The following is a 15,415-nucleotide window of genomic DNA, read 5'->3' as shown; positions in this document are numbered from 1 at the left end:
CAGGATTATGTCTGATTTGAACATGTTTGAGCAGGAACAGAACTTTAGAAATATTATCCCCACATTCTCCCATTGTACAGATGAAGAATCTGAAATTAACAGAAGTGACTTACTCCATGCTGGTTAGGAAGTTACTGGAACGATCCAGTCACTTCCTTCCTCATGCTTTGCCAAGCCACGGTGTTTTTTTACCTTGAATCCTCATGGGAAAGAACTCTCCCTTATGTCTGTTTTCCAACCTCTTTAAGTTCCTGAGATACTCCACACTCTTGTGGTACTGTCGTTACCATTGCCCTCTGTGACTATAAAAACAGTTCAGTAATCAGAAGTCAAGCTCAAGGCTATGAGACGCAGCTGGCTGTCTGAACTCCAAAAAGGTGGGAATCACCAACATTAGAAGCTTGCAATGAAGACAGTGGTCTCCTTCCTTTTCCCTTTCACTAGAAGACCACCAAAACAGCCTAGAAGACGGAAAAGGAAAGAGAGAAGCAGGGAGGGGAGGAGAAAGACAAAAGATGCCCTTCCAAAAAATAAGGGGTGGGGTGGGGAGCCTGTTTGACTTAAGCAAACAAACCCAACAGCAAATCCACTAGGGAGATTTCCAGAAAGTGCATGTGGAGGGGTCCTTTTAGGAGGCAGAAGACAGCCCAGTTGTGAGAGATGGTAAGGCTGAACGGAAATCAGTTTAAGAACTTTGTTTCCCCGACATAAAATGCACAGTCTGTCAGTTCAACCCTCCCTCACTCCCCACCCCACACCATTGCTTTGTTCCCTAGCCTGGAAGGGCATCTGACCAGGCTCTGAGGCTGTCATGAGTGGTCAGTGTCACCTGCAGATGGACAAGGGAAAATAAGCGTGCTGACGACGCCAAACCCAGGGTGGAAAAAACCCAACTGCCTCCCGCTGAGGCCCTTGGAATGGGTAGCAAGATCGCCAACCCTTCAGGAAAATGGAGCTGGAAAGGCACACCTAGAAGTGGTGAGAGAGTCAGCCCCCTGGACCTCAGCATGCTGGGGGGCCCGAGAAGAGTTTCAGCTGTCTGTCACCTGTAAGCACTGGGAGATAGTCAGTTGCTGAGGAGTTCCAGGCAGGGAGGTGGCATGCCTCAGCTGTCACACTGTTTGCCTGGTGCTGAGCATGGAGGTGGGGGGTGTCCCTGGCTTCCAGCACCTTCCCTAGGACATGGGAGAAGCACACAGTGAATCCATCACGGGACGCAGGTGTGCCTTTCCTTTTTTTTTTGCTGGAATGCATACACTTGGTGTGATGGGGTACTTATCTCTAGGGGGAATAAATACATCAGCATTTAGTATGAGCAAGGCTTTTGGAGTAAAGAAAATCTCTTAACAATGGAACCTGAGGGAGCCAGAGAAAAGAGGCCTGTGGTAGTAGGGAGTGAGTAGGTGTTTTCCAATTCCCATGCCAGTTCCAAGGTTCTAGTGAGGGGCTCAGGATGGAGAGGGAGCTGGAAATGAGGAGAGATGCACACGAGAGGTCAGAAGATTTTCCAGAGATGGAAAATCCCCAACACCACACATATCCAGTGTGTTTATTTTGAGTCACCATTAAGTGCCAGCTGCTGTTCTAAAGGGCCGAACATGTATCATCTCATCAAATCCTCCAAATCTCCCCGCACAGTAGACTGTTACTTTCATCCTTGATTTTGTTCAGGACACAGTGAATCTTTGATAAAGGAAGAGACTTGTTTAAGGTCACGGAAATGTTAAGTGGTTTGATTCAAATGTGCCTTATGTCTTAAAGTTGTATTCTTATTTATTTGCTAGACTATGTGAGCTTCCACTGCTTCTCACAGGTCACTGGTTCCAGTTCATCACACACATCTTTAGGGGTCATGAGAAGTTCCTTTGCTCTCCATTCACCCCACTATTCTGCTGTCAAAAGACCAAGGTCACCTGTGCACAAGGGTGACAGATGGTACCTCTGAGTGCAGGTTCAGCTGGAGAGCATGAGGGAAACCCAGACTAAATCAGCAAAAACTGGACATTGTGTCCAGTGTGCCCAGATATATGTTCGCATCCTACACTCAAGCAGTCATGTGGGCTGGAGAGAGTGGAAGAATCAAAGCACTTCAACCATACTGGCCTGCCACCCAGTATGACCCATCCCAACACTGCCTGGAATCAGACAATGTCGACATATGTCCTCTAACACAGTTAGACATTTGGGCCATTTTCAAAATATACTAGTGTGAAGCTCCATAAGTTTCATATAAGTGATGTGGTCTTTATTTTAAAATTCCAGTTCTGTGGCCAGGCCTCAAAAAAAATAGTATTTTAAGAATGAAAGAATCTGGGCCTCCCCTAGTGGCGCAGGCAGTAGAGCGCAGTGCTGTGAAGCTGTACACAGCCTCCGCAGTGCCAGTTTGATCCCCACTGACCACAGAGATACCCACATGGCGGGGCAGACTTCTCCTGTCTCGCCCGCTGCTCCCCTCAGCAGTGTATTTCATCAGTCTGCCTGTTCTATTCCCCGCTTTGTCCCTGGTGAATCCTCTTACCCTCCCACACATCTGGCCTGTACCCAGGTTCTTGTATAAATAAATAAATAAATAAATAAATCTTAAAAAAAAAAAAAAAGAATGAAAGAAATCTGGGTAAATGCCCTCAATGTGTGTACTGAAGTTGCAAACAGGTCTTTTATATGAGCGTGCAGGAAGGCAGAGTCCACAAAACAATGCTGACAAGGAGGAATCTACGTGTGCCCAGAAGGGAGGGAATGTCTTCCCTGAACCTACTATGTGCCAGGTACTTCACATGCATTTCATGTGTAAGTTTGAAGACATGCCATCAGATTGCTGTTCTCATCCAATATTTGTGCATGAGAAGCCAGTGACTCTTATTGAGTCACTGAAATGGGCCAAGGTCAGGCAGTTAATGAAGAATGGAACCAAGACTCCATCCCTGGTCAGTCTCCAGCACGCATCATTTTTCCACTACACCAGGCCTGACTCCTGCTATTGCTTTAATGAATATTAGTCACATTAAATAAACTCTGATATTCTGATTATAAAATTCCAAGCAATTTCTCTAACATGATTACTGGAAAAGAATGAGCAAAGTGACTGCAAAAATAACAATGCCCTCTTTCATCTGCATGCGGGTTAACTCTTCCCAGAACTCTTTCTGGGATATCAATTTTTGTCACCCTCAAGGCAATTGTGTGATGTAGGCGGTCAGATATTATTATTATTCCCTTTCAATAGATGTGGAAATGGAGGCTGAGAGAGATTCAGAGACTTGCCCAATACTGCATAGCTAAGAGACTGTGGAGCCAGAGCTGAACTCGTTCATTCTATCTATTCTCTGTGAGGTCTACAACCTGAAAAACGAACTGTGGGATTACCAGCTCAGAGTCCCCAGCAGACTCACCAACACCTTCCCACCTCAACCCCCTCACCCAAGTCCAGCTCTTTTCTATCATCACAAAGCCTAGTACTGTTGGGAGCCTATTTATATACCTTCTCCTCCAGAAAACCTTTCCTAACTTCCCCAAACCACAGTCTTTCCTCAGAGCTCACGTAAGCCTTATGGTCTGTGTGGTTGATTTGGAAATAGTCGTCAGTGTTTTTGCCATTTTTTGAATGACTGTAACAAAATGTCATTGAACCACAGCAGGCAAACCCTGCAAAAACGAGGTTATGTCTTGGGCCCTGGTACTAAAGCATCTTAAAATTCAGTGAGGGGTAGGAATAAGACGAGGGGAAACACAATGTTTCCAATTGCTAGTTTCAAGGATACAAAAGCCATGCAAGGGCTCTGACATGCTGTGGGGCCAGAAGATCCAAGTCTGGATCGTAGCTCAGCCCCCTCTCCCTGTGTGACCTGGTCACACACCTCCTGCCCCTCTAAGGAGCTCAGTTTCCGTGTCTGCTGTAGGAGAGGACTGGGCTACTCTATTGCTCTTTCTGCTCAGAGAGTTCCTGATTTCATATGACTTTCACAGATCTGCAGGCAGCTAGAGAAAAGGAAATGTATATTTTGTGAGATGTTTCAGAAAAGAAGTGAAGGCTCCAGTGCATGATGGCAACCTGTATAATGGCCCCCGACATGGGGAGCGGAGAAACTGAGCTCCCAGGCACCAGAGGGCTTCGAGGCTAGTGCTGTGCTTCCCAAAGCCTGCCAGCAACGTCCACTTGGGTCCAAAAAAAAAAGTGACATGGTGCTTGTTACATTAAAAATAATAAGAGAACACGTAGATAATATTTCCCGATGAGCCAACAGTGCATAAGGAAGTCCTGTTTGTCCATCTGTCCGAGTCCGTATGAATACACACCTGTGGACAAAGGTGAAGTTCACCTAACAGCACCCCAGCTTGCAGCTTAGAGGGGCCAAACAGGAACCCAGTGGGTTCGTTGTAACATCCTTTCACATTGGCGTGTGGACAGCTCATGGTGTCAACTGACCCTGGATTTCCTGACATGGGGACTTTCTATTATTAACCAGGTTTTCATTTTATTTATAAAAAGATATGTGATGTTCTTTTTGACAGCTTTGTATGTAGTTATCTCGAACAGCTGCAGTGAAGTTCTGCCTATCTGGACCATTTCCACCACTGGAGAGAATGGCCGTGGTGCATCTGGACTGTCTTTTTCTAACTAGCCATCTGCACACACAGACTGCTTCTCCTGGCTCACACCAGCGATGGCAATCGTGTGCGGGGTGTGTTTGCCTGTCTTACCCACTAGATGAGGAGCTCCAAAGGGGACTGGGCCAGCACCAAAGGGGGCAGCCAGCACATATTTATGGAGAGAAGAGAAGAAAAACAGGAAGGAAGGGAGGGATGGAGGAAGGCAAAGAGGAAGGGTAGGAGAAAGCTAAGGATGGAAAGAAGGAAGAAAGTGAGGGGGAGTTAGAGAGAGGGAAAGAGGAAGGACTGAGCTTGCTATTAGAGTTTCTGTGAGAGAAATGGAACCCTTCTCGGCTGTGGTCTGGATCCCAGCTGCACTTAATGTCTCTCCAGAGTTCAAACCCGTCCTCGCCCCATCCTCATCTCTTGTTCATGTCTCGGTCTTGTTTATACCTTGTCCTCTGCTTGGATGGGCTTCCCCTGTGTTTTGGACACTTCCCACCTGCTGATTCACACCCACCCATTCCCACCCTCTGTGCTTTGGGAGGTTGGCCTCTTCAAGTTGCATCAATGCGCTCCTTTGCCTGGACTTCCAGTTTGGGTCACCCAGTGGGAAGCCCTGGCAGGAGGCTGGCAGGCAGAAGAGGAGGAGGATGTGGAATTCACTCTCCTGGCTCCCTCTGGCAGGTCGTGGTAGGTTTGGAGCTCTTCTACCCTGACAACCACCTCGGCCACCTGGAAGCCCTCGCCACACAGCTCCTCTCTTTGCCCCAGTGGTACTGACTGACTCGGCTGGTTGCCCCAGTCCTGCTCACACTGTTGTAAATAGCCTCGCCTTCAAAATCAACTCTCCTTGATTATTCTGGGGGAAAGTGCCATCTGTATCCTGCCGGGACCCTGACTGAGGCAGGACGTAACTCTCCCTCCCGATGTGGTGCTTGTTCCCAGGTGGCTAACCACACACCTCTTGCAGCTCACGTGTCTTGCTTTTCCAGTTTCTTGTCCCACTGTGTGTCTCTAAAACCAAAGATCAGAGTTTCTTGGGTTTGTCTCTGACTCTTCCAGTAAAGTAGAAGCCCCTTAATCGTGAGGAACATGTCCAATTCATTGCAACATACTCAGTGAGTAGAAGAGAGGCTGGCAGGGTTAGAGATGCCCAGTAAATGCCTGTTAAAGAGGATACAGGACGTTACCATGTGGTTCCCTTGGAATAAGGTATCAGCCATAAGCTGAGTGATGCCATGGTCAATTCCAATAGCACCAAGGCTACTTTCTCCACGAGTGCCAAATCCCAGCTACAGCCTGCTGAGCATGCCACAGGTGATGGGGAGCTCACAACCTGTAGAGAGAGGTCCCCTAGAAAGACCATTCTGACAGGGAATGACATCATGTTACTCAGCTCACAGCTGCCTCTTGTTATGGCAACACCCTGGTCCAGCCATGGCTTAGAATCCACACAGCACAATTCCAAAGAGCGGGGTCTTGGGAGGCTTGAAGAGTACGTGCCCTGGCTTTGTGGTCATGACCTTGTGAGAAATTTTCTCATCCAGGGCAAACATCAAATAGTGCTATGCCATGGTTCCTGATCCCCTCATCAGCCCAGGCCCCTTCTTTGGGCACATGTTCTCTGGCTGCTCTTATCATTGCCTCTTAATAAAGAGCTAGGAGTGCTGGTGTGGCTCATGGAAGCCCTAGGCTGTATCTAATCCTCTCTTTCAGACTCACTCGGCATTTCTTAATCCCAAACTCTCAGGGTGAGTTGGGAAGCACAGACCAAGGACATACTCTGTGGGCTGGCAGACATCAGGGTACTTCTGGAAAGCTGTGCCCTAGCATGTGTTTGGGAGTGAGATATCCTGAGCACTTGTGACCCCAGTCTGATCACCATGGAGTCTTGGCCTGGGATGAGGGGCTTTGGACCCAGTGACAGCTGAGGAGGTTTCCTGGCCTGGAAACAGCTGACGCTGTTCTGATGTCTTCTCCTGTAACTCATGAACTCCTGTGAACATTCTGAGGACCACTAGAAAAAGGATGATGTTAAGTGTGTGGAAGGAAACCGTGCTTCTCTGATGGCCTTTGCAGGCCTGCCCAGCTGCATGACTGGTGGATCTTCATTTACTCAAGGGAACCGCTATGCAGTCATCAGAATGATGGACTTTAATCAAAGCTACTCAAAGTAGGTGGCACAACACTGTTTCTTACTAGCTCATGCTGCAGCAATTACAGAAGGGGAGAGTATGTCTTTAGAAAGATCTGGAGAATTCTGATACTGCCTCAGCATTCTTCAGGGTTTTTTCATTTTATTTCAATTTTGTTGTATATTATAAAAGTTTTGGTTTTATACACAGAGGACAAAACAAAACCAAAGTCGTCCCTCACTATAAATCAAGAAGTATAATTAAAATATCCATGGGGAGGAGGGGAGAGCAAGTACATGGGCATCCTGGGTGGCAAAGAAATTCAACTGCTTATTTAAAATCACCTAGATAATGTCAATCAAATTTTTACTGCCTCTATTTCAGGTTCGTTCCTCTCTCCCTCCCTCCCTTCCACCCTTCTCTCATTCCTTCTTCCCTCTTTCCTTCCGTCCCTTTTTTTTTTTAAGTCACAAAGCAAGTACCTCCCCAAAAACTTCCCATAGGTTTCTCTCTGCACTCCAGAGAGCTGATTCAGCCAGAACCGACACCCCCCAGCCCTGTTAGGAGAGGACACGCTGCCCAGGACACATGGCTTTCCCTGTGAGCAAACAGGCCCTGGGGTGGGGCCAGTTCGCAGTCACTCACAGACGTTCTGGGTGTGCAGGCCCGGGACTCTGGGCCTCCAATGCCCCGCCACCCCAGCTCCGCTGCCCTCGTCCTGACCTGAAACACTCAGCTACTCTCTTCCAAGACTTCCAAACCACCTTCCAGTTACCTTCCCCGGTCACTCTGCCTCTTGTTCCTTGGACTAAAAAACACCCCCCTCCAGTGGGGACCTTGGGTTAAAATTGAAGTTCTCCATCTAATAGCTGAGTGACCTTGGCTAAATCCCTTCATCTTTCTGAATCCTAAATTTCTTTCATCAAAACAGGATTAGGGGTATCCCCCTTCCTGGCACTTGATAGATGCTGAAAAAAACATGTTGCATGAATGACGGAATGAGTGAATAAATGAAGGGATGGACAAATGAGTGAATAAATTCCAGCTACATGTGCCCCTTTGCTCTTCCTCACGCCCACCCTGCCTGGACACAGGGTCATCCTGGGAGTGTAGCTTAGTAGTCCACACTGCATGATTCTTGGGAAACCTGCATTTGTGACTTAGCTGAGGGCATTTCCTGATCCGTGACCTTGACCAAGTCACTTCACGCTTAGGCTCCTCTACTTCCCCATCAGTCAAATGCAAATGCTAACCCCTGTCCTGTCTTCCTTGCCAAATTCTGTCAAAGCCCAAATGAGAGCACAGATGAAAGTGCATCGTGACCTGGAAGGAACTGGCCACACGCTAAGGCTTCTTCACACATGGGCTGTTCACGCCTCTGAGCCAAGGTGAGAGTCCAGGGGCCCGCCTGGTGCCAGGCAAGCTGACGTGCTCTTTGGCTGGCTGCCAGGCACGACATTCTCCTGCCAGCACCGTCATTCCTTTGCATGTAGGTATTTTGTCTGTGCACGAGAGGCCCTTGCTCTTCTGAGAGAGACCTAAAGAGAGGAGTCAGCAGGAAAGCTGCAGAGGTCAGCACATGTGCTGGAGCCATCAGCAAGTCCAGGGTCCTGTGTGCTGGACAGAATGGAAAAGTTCAGCACGAATCGGGGAAAAACAGGAAAGTGGATGCTGACTGCCACTCTGGCTTGGAACTACCTCCTCTGAGGCCCACATCTCATAGAGCTCACCCTCGGATTCACCCTTGCCTGTCCCTTTGGGGTGGCTAGTCAGAGTGGAGAGCTGTGTCGAGCAATAAACAGAAGATCCCCTTTTCTGCCCTTCTTACAACAGCACTTGAAAAAGCTCCCTCTCTCTGTCTGGGGTGCCCTCCACCCTTTTCAACTCAATCTCAATGTCCAAACTGCACCTAAGATTTCCCTGAGCTATTCAGGACATGAGTCCATTTTCCCAAGACGTGTCCTTCCATAGTCCCCACTCACGGCACACTCTGCCTCCTGCTATACAGGAGTCACGAATCCACGGAGAGTCAGTACTGTCCAGTCACTGCAAGAGACTGTACTTTCCTGACCTTCCCTCAATTAATACCCAGAGCAGTTGAACAAGGTGGGCACAACTCTGATTTCTGTCTTACAGACTAGGAAACAGCTTCTAAGAGAGCATGATGTGTGGAAATAGCAGAGCTATGAACCGAGATTCATGATCCCAGCTGGCTCCAGCTCACTGCCCAGTCCCGAAGAAGGTACCACAATGTCTGAAGTGCCCCTTCCAGCTCTGCCCAGGATGGCAGGATGGTTCCATGTGGATACTTAGTCCTTGAACTGTGGCTAGCATCACTCAGGAACTGGATTTTACATTTACGTTAACTGATTTAAAATTAACTTGTCACACATGGTGGCGAGGGACCCCATATCCGCCAGCCTGGCTCTAATCTGCTCTACCACACCGGGGGCGACAGGTATTTGCACTTGGCTCACATCTCCCAATTTAGACTGAGCTCTGAGAAGACTGTGTTTTGGGTTCTCCTTTGTAGCTCACAGTCAGCACCGACTAAATATTTCTGTAATGACTCCACTCGCCTGTGGGGCCCGTGATGGCTTGAGGTCACCAAGCTGCTGTGTGACCGTGAAAATTCCTGTTATCTGCCAGGGGCCTCAGGGGCCTGGCCAAGGTAATGGGGAAGGGGGGACGCATTCCGCTTTCTCCACTGGGCATCACCTGCCCACGAGGGCTTACCTGTGTGGCGAGTCGGGGTCGAAGCAGGTCTTAGTGACATCGGTGATGTCGGGGTCACAGCACTCCCCGCCGTCGAAGTTGAAGCGCTCGTAGTTGCAGTCCATGTCGCACAGCCCATTCTGCTGCTTCTTGGTGAAGGCGGGGTGGCGCAGGTGGCGGCAGTCACCACCGTCGTGGCCGGTCAGCGTGTGGTTGCACTCAGGGTCACAGTTCTCGTCCCCGATCTTGCTGATGTCGCAGTTGGCCAGGATGAGGCGGCGGCGCAGTGAGGAGTTGCTCACCTCCAGCACCTCCAGCTCCCAGGAGATGTTGTAGTGCTTGAAGGCCTCGGCCAGCTGCCGGTGCTGGAAGTCGATCTGCTGGCGGCTGACCGTGGGCTGCTCGCGGCCGTCATCCTGCAGGTTGACCACGCGGTAGCGCACCACCTTGGGCCGGCGGAAGCGCGGCAGTTGGTTGTAGCTGGCGATGACCTCGGGGTTGTCGCACAGCGTCTGCCCGCACAGCGGGGGCTCCAAGCTCGTGTCCAGCAGGAAGCCGTGGGCGCCGCTGAGGTCCACCTGGGGCATGTTGCCATCCTTCATGGGAGACCAGGCCCGCTTCAGGTTGTCCCAGTTCTCCTGGAGGAGGAGCTGAGGTAGAGGGGGGTGGAGGTCGTGGACGGCCATGTCCTGGAGGACCTCCCGCTGCGTCCTGGCCACCTTCCACAGACTGAAGCGCTCGATGTAGCCCCGGTAGTTGTGGTTCAGCGCGCTGCCCCCCAACATGAGCACTTTACACTTCTGGGTCAGTGGGCTGAACAGGCCACCCACCTGGTCCCCAGAGGTTGCCACCTGGGCGCCGTTCACATAGAGCTTCATCAGCCGCCCATCATAGGTGGCGGCAAGGTGGACCCACTGGCCTGGGAGGTAGCTGCGGTGGGCATTGATAGTGGTCACTTGCCGGGCCCGGTCTGTCTTCAAGGAGAAAAAGTAGCGTGGGTCTCTGTTGCCTTGGTCACTGACGGTGTGAATGCCCACGACCCATCCTCGGTCACGCGAGGTATAAGAACATTTGTCATACAGCCCTAAGTGGCCCCAAAAGAGAAAGAGGAATAAATAAAGGATGGAAGGGGGGTTATTTCTCTCTGATAAAATTTCCACCAGGATGTGCTAGATCACTGGCTTTCACAGTGATCAGCGGGGTCCTGGCAGGTCCTAGTGGTGCCTCTGGGACCACCCCAAGGACCAAGGGCAAGCAAGCGCTCGTGGCACTGAGGGGGCACTGAGTTGGGGTGAGGAGATTCTCACCAACACTGTCACCCAAGCATTGGACTTTTTCTGGTTTTGAATACGGAGCACACAGACCACTTTTTGTTTACAGAGTGAATACTTGAGCTAAAGAGAACCAAGACATGGACCAAAATAATAATGACAATCTACAGACCATAGATTTGTGCAAAGCTCTTGGGGGGAGAGAGGGGGAAGAGAGGAACTTCTAATTAAGAGAGTATCTTCTAATTAAGAGAGTATCTTAAGTGTAGGCCAGTGTAAGAGGTGAGAGAAAAAATAAAGGAGATGATAACAAAAACAAAGTGTCGGTTTGGAAGGATGGTCCTCACTAGAGTCACTCTATCTCAGACAGCGTCAGTGGTAAGCAGTCACCAGATGATCAGGAGCGGTGGATGTTGAGGAAAGAAGCAGGGATTGAGGGCTGCAAAGTCAGTGCTTCTATCTTTATTATTTAAAAGATTTATTTTTATTTTTATACAAGAGCTGGGGTACAGGACAGAGGCGCGGGAGGGTGAGAGGATTCACCAGAGACAGAGTGGGGAGCAGAACAGGCAGATGGCCTGAAATACACTGCTGAGGGTTGCAGCAGGCATGACAGGAGAGGTCTGTTGTGCCATGTGGGTGTCTCCCTGGCCGGCCGGGAATCGAACCTGTGCTGCAGAGGCTGTGGACAGCTTCACAGCACTGCGCTCAACCTGCTGCACCACCAGGGAGGCCCAAGTGCTTCTATCTTTTGCGGGAGTCCTGCCTAACCCTGACACTGATCCCCAAGAAAGGCAGACCCCTTAATACCTGAGCTGGGGACTGAGGGGTGAGGGGGCTGAGACCCAGGCAACAGAGGATTACGTCAAGTTACATAGTGTCATTGACAAGTTTCTTGAGACCCAGACCCAATTCAGCTCCCTTTTCTGGAACACTAATGCCATATTTTTTTTTTTTTTTTTTTTTTAGCTATTATTTCTTTTTTTTTTAAAGATTTATTTATTTATTTATACAAGCACTGCGTACAGTCAGAAGCACGGGAGGGTGAGAGAATTCACCAGAGCCAGAGCGGGGAGCAGAGCAGGCAGAAGGACCGAAGTACACTGCTGAGGGGAGCAGCGGGCGGCAGGAGAGGTCTGCGCGCCATGTGGGACTCTCACCGGTGGCCGGGGATCAAACCGGCGCTGCAGAGGCTGCGGGCAGCTTCGCAGCCCAGAGCTCAACCGCTGCGCCACCAGGGAGACCCCTACTAATGCCATATTTTTTAAAGTGAATACCCTCTTAACATAAAAAGGTGTTGGGGACTCCTACATGATAGCAAATAACAAGTAAAACCCACTGATAGCAAATTAGAAGTAAAATCCACTGAGACTCTATGGCAGGTCAGGCACAGTATGAAGGTCAGTCGAGGCATTAATTCACATAACCCACGTAACACCCCCAAGGTAGTGATCTCAAGTTTCTCATTTAACAAAGGAGAAAATGGAAATGAAAGGCAGTAAAGAGGTGGGTTTAAGGTCAGGTAGTGGATACATGAACTCCAGAGCCATCAGCCCCTGGGGTCCACTGTCCTGTGCACTAACTGTACAACCTCCCCCTCTCTCATCAATGGCCCCAGGGGTGTGGATCACATCATGGGCCTGGGGTGGGGGTGCTACTAAACTTTCATTGGGTGTCTGGGAAAGTTTCAAGCCAGACTCTGGGAACCCCAGTAAGTCGCTTAACAGATTCTCTCTGGATCTAATTATCTAACCAACCCCCATTTCCCAGCCTTTCTGGAATATACCCAGTGTCCTTGGCACAGACAAAGGTGTTGGATGGGGAAGAGGACTTTCTAATTAAGAGAGTAATTTCAGTGTCTGATGATGTATGAGGCCAGGTGGGAGGAGAAAGAGAAGGATAGGAGAATGAATAAAAGATACTCATTTAGAAGGACAGCAAGCCCCTACTTTCAGCTGGAGAATTGTTGCGGTCACCATAACTTTGTGCATCTGCCATCAATGCTCATCAAAATGAGCATGGGAAGCTTTGAGCAAAATCAATAGAGGAGGCCCACAGTTTTTCCTCCTTTATGGCCACTGGGGCCTTAGAATTTGTGTGAATATCTGTTAGCAGCCAACATGGCTGGCAGTTTTGGCTGGACATCTAAGCCCACCTATACCGCTCCCCTGCTTAATGCCCAGCAGTTCTTCAAGTAAAGGCCAGAGTCTGCTCACGAAGTCAACCTGCTCTCTAAGCCCAGGCAGCCTTGGCCAAGCACCCAAGCCTCCTCTGGAGCGTGGGTCTCCATCTTGTAACAGAGGGAATGAATGAATGTCTCCAGCACATGATCAGTCCAAGTCTGCTTTTCTATGATTCCACATTTCTCAGTGGCTAACACAGAAACCATCTCTTCCAAGAAGCTTTCCCTGATAGCCCTAAAAGGAATGGTCATGTTCCCCTGTAAGCACATTTTACTTTCAGGAAACTGGACACTTGCTCTTGGTTTTGGAGTTCTCCTTACAAAGGATGCTTCTTGAGGGTGAGACTCTCCTGATTGTCCTGGACCCAGCACCTTGCACCAGGCCACGCCTGCAGCAGACGCTCAGTAAGCATCACGTGAATTGTTCTAAATAGGATTGGAGAAGAGAGACTTTGACCGAACCAAGGGCACTGATTTTTGTCTCTGAGGCTACAGAACTGGGAGACTCAGAAGACAGATTGTGTTCTTGGTAAGAAAGAAAGGGCAGGTTTTTTGGGCTCCACTCAGGGTACTGTGCTTTGAATTGCAGTGACAGCCACCACTAGTCATATATCTGGGGCAAAATCACTTCACCTCTGTGGATCTTCCTCATCTGTATCTTGCTGGAAGTAGGCCACCATATATAAAAGGCAGTGGGTATACATGCTAGCCTTGGCCTGCAGCACTGTCCAAATAGGGGTTCATTTTTAAGATGCTGGAGGGTCCAGGAGTGACATCAAGGATGAAAATAGGAAGTAACTGGAACAAAAGATCTCAGAGAGAAAGTACCCTGAAGGTATCTTGCCTGATGTCCCTAGTTGATAAAGAAGAAGGCTCAAAACTGTACAAGTCCTCAAATCCACTGGCAAACCCTACTTAGAAATCATGAATCCCTGCTGGCTTAGCAGCTGATTGGAGGCTGTCGGAAGCTACCTCGCCACAGACCCCTCCAAAGCAAGACCTCTGACTCCCAATTTGGAAGGAATTGCCCCACATCTCTCTGTTGCCACTGGCAATGGGAATCAATGAGTGCAGAGGTTTCCGGGGTCCCCGACCTGGTGCACGCCCCCCTCCCGACCCCCCAGCCAACTCTCAGCTCTACTTCTCTTCCTCTCCTAGACCAACCTCCTCCTTCTTAAACAGAAAAATCTTCTAATGAGAAAATTAACATCTGAAACAGTATCCTTTTTCCTTCTCTCTATTGCCCCCCTCCCTCCCTGCAGGTTTTTATTTTGCTAGCGGCTCTCTTAGTCCCTGGTTTTCCTGTTGCCTTTGGAAGGCAGCTAGCAGGGTTAGCAAGGTAAAATGTTTACACATCTGTAGGGTGCCCTCAGTTCAGAACCTTCCTGGGGCTGGGGACCCGGCTCAGGCCACCCCTGTTTGCAGTTGAGAGGGAAGAGGGAAACAGTGAGAAAAGTCAGACTCTGTGACACAGCGCAAAGGACAGAAGAGGTGGCTTAGCCACAGGAGGCAGAGAGGAAGGGCAAAGAGAAGGCTCTCGGTGGAACCAGGAGGAAACATATTAAGGGAAATGAGAACCTTGAAGCAGTGGCTTCAGAAGTTCAGAAGGAAATATTTACCTGGAGTGTGAGTGGCCAAAGGAAATCACTGGACTTCAATAGGGGTTGGGGTGGTTGGGTGGGTGGGCATAGTGATGATTTATTTCTGTATGAAAATACCTTAATCCATAGTAGTCTTAGTCATATCTCAGGAGACTAGAAGGGAAGACCTGTCGTATCACCAGCCTAGAACCTGAGATCTGGGATCAACTTGCTGGGTGACCGTGGCTAGGGCAAGCCACACCACCCCGAATACTGCTTAGCCTCATTTCCCTTCTCTCTCAAAGGAGGGGTGCTGATGAAATGATCACCCACTACAATTTCAGAGCTCTTTTGTTCACTGTTAGAATGGTTCCTTGTAAGTAGGAGTTGCTCAAAAGTATGTGTTGGTGTGACTGGGCTGCCACGTCATTCCCAGTGTTTACATGCCGGGGCCCCTCTCCTGTGTGTACCCACACTGGACATGAGCAGATCCTCTCATCGCCATCTGTGTGGTCCTGGAGGTGAGTCCCAGAGGAGGTATCCCCTCGCAGCAGGATGGAAGGCACAGGCGCAGGCCAGCCTGCAATCTACACCTGATTGGCATAAGCCTGCCTCCTGGCTACAGGCACAAGGAACCCAGCAGTAGAAGTGAGGAGAGTCCATCACAGGCCAGTGAGGAAGTGGCTGTGGCACAGATGGAGTCATCGAGGCCCAGACCAGGTAAAGGACTTGCCCTGGGCCTCATGGGTGACTGCTGGACATGCAAACCCTGTGCAGGGCCCTCCAATTATGTCCAAACTTCTTGCAACTAGGCTTGCTATGGAAAGGACTTCATACCACCTCCCCCCAAAAAAACTTGAAGCTAATCTATTTTCATAAAGGAACCTTCTTAAACTATTGGTGGGGATGTAGACTCATCCATCCCCTCTGGAAAGCACTGAG

General features: G+C 49.5%; 1 protein-coding gene across 1 annotated transcript in view; it reads right to left on the bottom strand.

The window, feature by feature from the left end:
- Positions 1-15,415, bottom strand: part of PAPPA (pappalysin 1) — a 237,142-nt gene that overhangs the window by 197,363 nt on the left and 24,364 nt on the right. Inside the window, exon 2 of the mRNA XM_037491904.2 lies at positions 9,462-10,524. Within this exon, the coding sequence (XP_037347801.1) occupies positions 9,462-10,524 (1,063 nt within the window). The remainder of the gene's footprint in view (positions 1-9,461; positions 10,525-15,415) is intronic.

This window comes from Talpa occidentalis, unplaced genomic scaffold (genome assembly GCF_014898055.3).
Source record: "Talpa occidentalis isolate TD23 unplaced genomic scaffold, MPIMG_talOcc4v2.1 talOcc4.7, whole genome shotgun sequence".
NCBI classification, from domain to species: Eukaryota; Metazoa; Chordata; class Mammalia; order Eulipotyphla; family Talpidae; genus Talpa; species Talpa occidentalis.
This window is presented reverse-complemented; position numbering and strand designations above follow the sequence as displayed.